This window comes from Wolffia australiana, chromosome 11, assembly GCF_029677425.1.
Source record: "Wolffia australiana isolate 7733 chromosome 11, ASM2967742v1".
Lineage (NCBI taxonomy): Eukaryota > Viridiplantae > Streptophyta > Magnoliopsida > Alismatales > Araceae > Wolffia > Wolffia australiana.
The window spans coordinates 560,086-568,464 of record NC_135845.1 but is presented as its reverse complement, the minus strand read 5'-3'; the positions used below and the strand labels follow the sequence as shown (position 1 = coordinate 568,464).

The window sequence follows — 8,379 nt, the reverse complement described above, 5'->3', positions numbered from 1 at the left end:
CTTATGTATTGAAAACTCATTAGAGAACTCTTCTCTAATATTCCAATAACTTGGACAAGAAATTCAGCACATCATCTTTCTTGAGCTAAATCATTTTATATTGAGGGCATAAAATCCCATCATGACCACTCAATCAACTTAGTAGACTTATTATTGCATCAGAGTTAAGATTGGTTAGGATATCATGTTTACAGATTCTTAGATCGTAATCTAAACACAATTGGAATAGAGGGCATTTTTCTGTTTTGGCAAGTAGCTTTTCCCCTCACAATGTGACTAAATCATTATATTTAGGACCTCATGTTTCATAATTATTTCTCTCTCCAACCCCATCCTACCTTTCATTTGGAGCCTCCTTTGTGTGATGAGTGTCCTAATGCTGTGCGTGACCGAGCTCTTCCCTGCACTGCTGCATGTGAGCTCTGGTCATCTTTAATGTGCTGTTTTTATTTAAAAATTATAGTGTTTCATTTTAAAAATATGTATCAAGATCACCTATTTAGCTATGAGTACTTTGTGTGTTACCCTTTAAGACGGGAAATAATTCAGAAATGAATCAAATCCTAGTCGATTAATTATATTAATAATTATCAAAGTAATGATTATTTTTTCCATTGTCCTATAAGAATCTGTCACTATTGCCATCCAACCATTATAACATATCGCGACACATGTCCCACTTTCAGGCGTCACGTCAGATCATGTCATCCAGTTTGTCCATTACATCACCATTCATGTGGCATCGCCTTCAGACTCCCTTCATGTCTTCGTAAACCATCACCGGTTTATCACATGTGATGTGACTTGAAAGATGACATATAGTGAACCCTAGTTTGGACCATTCTAATGGGCCATATTGGGCTTATTCCATCAATCTTTGAGACACTCTGACCCATAAAGAAGAAGCTTCTATCTAGTTTTGGATCATTCTTATGAGACTTAGCAGATTTCAAAGCCATCAAGAAATTAATTGCTAGGATTTCAAAGTCAAAACTTCACTTTATTTTTAAGGTTTATTATTGAGATAGATAATGGATCTAATTTGTTGCATTAGTTTGGGCCTGAGAAGCCCAATAAATCAATAGAAACGGTTCCTATATAACCAGACGACCGCCCAATAACCAGACGACCGCCTCTTCGGAAGCTTATTCTGCGCGATCGATTAATCTTCGAGAGTTCGAGGGAAGAGGGGCGAAGATTCAGAGGAAATTGGAAAAGAGTTTGGTCGATTTGGGAGTAGAGATGCCTGGAGTATTGAGTTGCAACGCCTGTAACAAGGAATTCGTCGACGAAACGCAGCAGAAACTCCATTACAAGTCCGAATGGCACCGTTACAATCTCAAGCGAAAGGTATTTCCTGTTCCCTGTGCAGTTTTTTTTCGTTGTTTTATTCTATTTGGCCCGTCTGTTGCGATTTATTCACGGGTTTTTCTCGTTTTTGTGTGTGACGATTATCTTTGCTTGTGGGAAACCTAATTTCTGGATAGTTTGTCCAAATTTTGGGATTACTGATACTTTGGTCCCAAGAAGATATGTTTTTTATTTTATCGGAGAGAACTTTCTAATGAATCACGGTCCTTTACTATACCCATCCTTCCCCTTCGCATATTGTAACTTTAAGTTCTATTAGCCCTATCCTGTAATCGTGAAAGTGTGTACGATTTTCGTTCATGTTATTGACATGATAAAATCGTGATAAACAAGATTTGAAGAGTGCGTGGAAGGCTTCTGCTACTTAGGTTCGGGTTTACATTTTCAATTTCATACTTGTGTAACTCGTGTTTCATGTAGGTTTTCTGACGAAGGGATATCGCTGAATCCATTCCCTCTAAAGTTAACATCTTGGTTTATGAATGACTCTCTCGATATTCTTTTGCGATCATAAAAATTAGCAGTAGAGTATAGGTTTTGGCTTATATCTCTCTTGGTTATTCTAATTTCTGTTGGGTCTGGCTTATATTTCTCTTGGTTATTCTAATTTCTGTTGGTTTTGGCTTATATCTCTCTCGGTTATTCTAATTTCTGTTGGTTTTGGCTTAAATTTTTTGCCTGTTTATAATACTTGTCATGAGCTTGTGTTCTCTGTATTATCTCTTAATATCTTGCAACTGATCAGGTAGCAGGATTACCTGGAGTGACGGAGGCCTTGTTCCAGGCTAGGCAGTTGGCACTGGCTGAAGAGAAGAACAGTGCTAATGCACAGCCTATGTCCTACAGTTGCGTCTTATGCGGAAAAGAGTATAGAAGTTCAAAGGCTCTGGATCAACATTTAAAATCAAAAGCTCATATCGTAAAGGCGTCGCAAGGATCAACGTCTTTTTCCCAGATGACTAATGTTAAGCCTCTTCCTAACCACTCATCCGGCGGGCATGCTACTACAGGAAGATCAGCTCTTAAGAAAGTTATAGAACATGATGAAGATGAAGAAAGTGAAGACGAATGGGTGGAGATCGACTCCAATGATGAGTCTTTCATGAATCTGGACGGAGAAGAGGATGAAACTGATGACGATGATGGAATGGATGAAGTTTTTGATGCTTCTTGTTGTTTCATTTGCGATTCAAAACATGAAACTATTGAAGCTTGCGTGGTTCATATGCATAAACAGCATGGGTTCTTCATACCCGACATTGAATATCTCAAGGATGTTGAAGGCTTCCTCACATACCTCGCTCTTAAGGTGAATCAAAACCCTTTCCTTCTGTCACTCTACCTTTTGGCTAGTGTCGCTCTCACTGATGATGATAACATTAGGATGACGGCTAATTATAATTTTCTCTATGATTCATCTGTGGCACTCTTTTTTATTTCCCCCGATGGCTAAAAATGTTTTTTCTCGTCATCCCTTTTTGTCTCTCTGCCTCGGTGAACATTAGATGTCAACATTTTTAATGTCATCATCATTCGTCAGTGGCCACGATGGTTGCGAGGATCAAAAAACTGTCATGAACACTTTAGCTGCTGGCAGTGATGATGATGAGGATTTTGGACAATGAAGATGATTTTTTCATCGCTGCAAATGCTACTCTCGGCAATGTTGTTGATATATCCCTTTAAATATTTCAGGTTATGAAAGACTTCAGGTGCTTGTATTGTAATGATAGATGCCACCCATTCCAGAGCCTGGAGGCAGTGAGGAAGCATATGATAGCAAAAGGTCACTGTAAGGTTCGCTATGGGAATGGTGATGACGATGAAGATGATGAAGAAGTGGAGTTGGAAGAGTTCTACGATTACAGCAGCAGGTGAATTATCGTTTTCATTTGTAATATGTTAGTATCCCCTACCCAGGCAGGGATAATTCTGCCATGGGAGGTCCTTTGAAAGGGCAACATGTAGTGGTTACTGTTTGCTCTAACGGTGGTGATGACCATGATAATGATGGAATTATCCTCAGCAGGATGACAATGACGATGAAAAAATTTCCATCGTCATTATCTTTCTTCAGTGCCAGGATGAAAAAGACGAGACAAAGTCATCATTATCTCTTGTCAGATGACAATAGGTGATGACCAAATCGTCATCTGCCCGCTGGAGGATAACAACGACGATGATAAAACTGACACCATCACTCAATCCGCAGATTATGGCGATAATGAGGAAAGGTTTTTGGATGACGATAACTATTTTTGTTGTCATCATTAGTGTTCGCTCGTCCCGATACCGGTACCGGATGACGGTATCGGGATGGATGTTTTATCGGATACCGGAAAGGCAATTTCCGGTATCCGTTCATTTCGATATCCAGATATCGGATATCGGTATTGGATATCGTTTGCTACAGTGCCGATATCCGATACGGATATCCGTCTCGATGTCGAGATCCGTCTCCGTCTCAGGGGGAAGGATGACGATGTCGGACATCAAGTGTGGATATCGGTTTTCGATATCCAACACCGATATATTTTATAAAAATATATTTAATTCATTATTGAACAGCGATTAGACGAATCAACCTACGGTAGAGGGTATTTAGAGCTTTTAATTTGTTTATTGGCGCTGTAATATATACAAGTTGAACTTTTTTTTTTCTTCCGTATGGGATAACAGCAGGATTCTGAGATTAACAAACTCTGCCTACTTTATCCCATATGGAAGATAAAAGAAATTTCGGCCTGTATTTATTAGACGAAGCATTAATATCATAAATATATATTATATAAAAGCCGATTATAATATAAAGAAAATATATCAATATAATATTGATTTATTAATATATATACCTAATATATGCAGCGCACGATTTAAAATATCTTCCATATGGGATAACAGGATTCGAATTTTAATGCAAACTGCGAATCCTGTTATCCGATATGGAAGAAAATAAAAATATTACACTGTATATATTAATCGAGGTTAATAACATATCAAAATGTAAGTTGTTAGATTTAGATTAACAAATGAATGAGATTGATAACTTAATTTTTGTCGGTCAAAACTGGTACCGATATCCGGATATCAAAAACCGATATCCGGCATCCGGTATCCGTCGCGTTCCTCTACCTACGGTATCCGGTACTGATATCTGGTAATGATGTGAATGAGGTTAATAACATATCAAAATGTAAGTTGTTATATTTAAATAAACAAATGAATGAAATTGATAACTTAATTTTTGTCGGTCGATACCGGTATCGATATCTGGATATCAAAAACCGATATCCGACATCAGGTATCCGTCACGTCCCTCTACCTACGGTATCCGGTACTGATATCCGTCTACCCCTCAGAGACGGATATCGTCCAATATCCGATATCTGGCACCGTCCCATTTTTTCTCGGATATCGGATATCAGTTGTCCGATACCGGATGACGGACGGATATCGGTTGGGCGACCACTAATGTCTATCTTTTCTATCTATCATACTCTATTCCCCCTTCCAAGATCTTCCTCAATAGAAACATAATGTAAGGTTGCTGTTGTAATACACCCCAACGTTCAACAATATATTTATCATTTCATGTGGTTTTTTTGTGTTGCATTTGGCTGAGGCATTATGGTTTTCCTATAGTTACGAAAATGAGAATGGAAATCAAATTGTTGTTGCGGATGAGGCCAACCAGAACATCGAGCTTGGATATGGTGGCTCCGAGCTCATTATAACCCAGAGAAGCGAAAACAGGGTGTTGGTTAAGACCTTCGGGTCTCGCGAGTTCTTGCGGTATTACAGGCAGAAACCCCGTCCGTCAGCCTCTGGGAATGTGCCACTTCACGTTTCCTTGGCTTTGAGGTACAATTCTATCTTCTGATGAACATGATGATGATGATGATGATGATGATGTTTGTTTGTGCTGTATATTCCAGATGTTTTCTTACGTTGCTGATGATATGTTCTCTAACATTCCTTAATGAGTGATGATGGTGCTATAGATCCTTGCTATTCTCTTAATTTACTCTTGTTACTGATGTCTAATGCTTTATGGGCAATATTTAGTGTTTGCCGTCACCGATGATGAGGGCAAGAGGGCGATGATGGAACACCACCATCCCCATCATTTGTCCGCATCAGGGGGACGATGGTAACAGAATCATCGTCCTAATTGTCTCGTCTGCCGGTAGGATGATGATGACCATGGTGATTTTGTTCAATCATCTCATTTCGTCACTATCTGTCTCATAACCATTCTCTGCTGACGAGATACAATTACTTTACTGTCATTACCATCATTCATCTGCTTCCAGGACGATGATGGTGATTACAACGTAATCGTCTCAATCTAGGGCTATTCTTGTCATTTTACCTTCCAGGGGGGTATTTTGGTCATTCCCGTATTGAATGCTGGTTATGTTCATAGTGGTGATGATGTTTAACTTATAGGTGGCGCTATAAATCAGTGTATCATGCTTGATTTACGAAAGTGATGGTGATGTCCCTTCAAGAACATCCTATGATTTGGAACCGTGTTGATGGTGGTGATTATGATGTTTGATGTGCGCTCATATATATTCCTGCTAGCCTTCTTTAGCGATGTTCCATGCTTGTTATGTAACGATGATGATTATGCTAATGATTATGCCGAAGATGTCGATTATAATGATGATGTTGGGCAGGTATCGAAACATGTGTCTGGCGACAGTCCAATCCAAGCAGGATATTGTGAGGAGTAAGATCCAGCGGGCAATGAGCCGCACTGGAGATGAATCTCAGAAAAGATCCCTAAAGATGGGGATGAAGAGCAATGTCATCCGCAACCTCCCTAAGAACGTCCCCTTTTAGTCAACGCCCACCACCATCCTTTGACTCAGGTATGTGGGATCCAAACTCCCACCCAAGTTCATGTTTTTATTGTATTTCATCGTATTTAATTGTCCAGTTTGTCAATTAAATGAATGGTTTAGGCCTGGCCATATTTTTCAAAAAACCTATCTCTTTCATCTCTCTCTCTCTCTCGCTCTCTCTCTCTATCTATTTCTCCATCTGTCTATTTGTCTCGCTCTCTCTAAGATGAGAACCTGGAAAGTTCATGGCAATTTTCCTAAGGACTCGTATGCTAAAGATGGAGATATGTATGAGGTTGGATCCGCATTTTTTTTCTTCAAAAGAAAGAGGTGGGATTGATAGGTAGGTGGCAAATATAAAGGTAATGTTTTTGCAACCCAGTAAAAATATGTGAACCTTGAAAAGTATGCGCTAGATTTAGGATTCATATACTTTTAATTTGTTTCCACAAAAGTCTCCCATCATGTTCTCTCATCCTCAACAAAATAGTATTTAAGGAGATGTCAGACTTTCATGGTGAGATCCATGAAATATGAGAAATGTTAGATAAAAGTCCTATTCATACTCCTGGACTTGGGGATCAAAAGTTGGTTTTCATTGTCGGAGGAACGGCTGATAAATTCCTTTTGTGTTTGTGTTCGGTTCGTTCGAGATTGGACCGCTGTTCAGTGAGAGAGTCTGGTCTTGAAAGGCTTATGCTGTGTCCGAGACCAGCCGATCTTCATGTACACATCCGTTATTAATCCTTTGGTTTTTTTTTTGAATGAACGAGAAAGAAATGGCAAGCTTAGAAGTTGATATTCCATTCCTTCTCTTCATTCTCAAGTATAACATCATTGAATGCAAGAGTCAGAGAGAGATATTCAGAGATGGAGATGACTAAATGAAAGGTATAGTAAATTCTAAACTATGAGAACTCTGAAGTTGTCTATAGCCTTGGTAGAGATTATTCGTAAGAGAAGCAAACAACAAATAAAGTGTATTGTAACAAGAATGATTAAAAGGAAGCATATAATGAACTTATTAGTACTGTCTTCCACATCCATCTCTCTCTCTCTCTCTCTCTCTCTCTCTCTCTCTCTCCCTTTTCATCATGCACACATACAAACGTCTTCCTCAATCAGTCTTGAAACTTCTTTGGAGGCCCCCAAGCCACAGCTGATTGCATCATCACCAAGAAAAAAAAATTATCCTCAATATTACCATTTTTAGTTACTGTAGAAAATTCCCACCTGTTCACGAACAGTTTATCTGTTTGCATCTATTTTCTGCAGTTCATATTCATGTCAGTTTATGAGCATTCGCGCGTGATGTGACCAAACGGAACTTTTTTTCCATTCCTACCTAGACTGCATTACTTAGATTAAGTTTTTCTTTTTTGAAAAATATTGCCAGGCGTGGACAATTCCTTTATCTGTCAAACTCAACCATAAAATACAATGAAATACAATAAGGCTATGCGCATGAACTCAGGTGGGAGTGTGGGTCCCACATACCTGAGTCAACAAATGGAGTGACTTTTTGACTAATAAGGGATGTTCTTGGGAGGTTGCAGATTATGTTGCTCTCCACCCCCATCTTTAGAGACCTTTTCTTAGAATCACTTCTGATCGACTCATTCCCCACTGTATCTTGTTGACAATCTTATTGAAATGGATAGTCCGCAAACACATGCTGCGAGACCTTTCCAACATCATCATTATGATTGCCATCCTCATCATAATCATCATCATCATTATATATCAAGCATGATACATTGCTAACACTAAGAAGAATCAGAGGAATATGTATGCGTGTACGTCAGACATCCAAATTTCCACCATCAATGCTGTTCTAAATCATAAGATGTTCTGGAAGGGTCATCACCATCAATATCATAAGTCAAGCATGATACACTGACATACAGTGCCCTGTATATCAACACTATTGACATAACCAGTATTCCAAACGGGACTGACCAAAATCCCTCCTGGAGGTTAGAGTGACAGAAAGATAGATAAATAGACAGAGATATACACATTTAAAGAAATAGATGTATATGAGATATGATGTGTAGGTACAATATCCAAATTACAAATTATATTATAGAAAAGGTTTATGTGACACTGGAAACTTATGTGAAGCTTGTGAAGAGCACTACATTTAGGATTCATATAA

At 38.8% G+C, this 8,379-nt stretch overlaps 1 protein-coding gene across 1 annotated transcript; it reads left to right on the top strand.

The window, feature by feature from the left end:
* The first annotated feature begins 1,118 nt into the window (after positions 1-1,118).
* FZF (Zinc finger protein 622) lies at positions 1,119-6,381 on the top strand. The gene is made up of 5 exons (XM_078582789.1): positions 1,119-1,350; positions 2,117-2,680; positions 3,067-3,245; positions 5,014-5,232; positions 6,054-6,381. Exons 1-5 carry the CDS (start codon positions 1,243-1,245, stop codon positions 6,217-6,219), a joined length of 1,236 nt encoding a protein of 411 aa, XP_078438915.1. The 5' UTR covers positions 1,119-1,242; the 3' UTR covers positions 6,220-6,381.
* Positions 6,382-8,379: the final 1,998 nt, after the last annotated feature.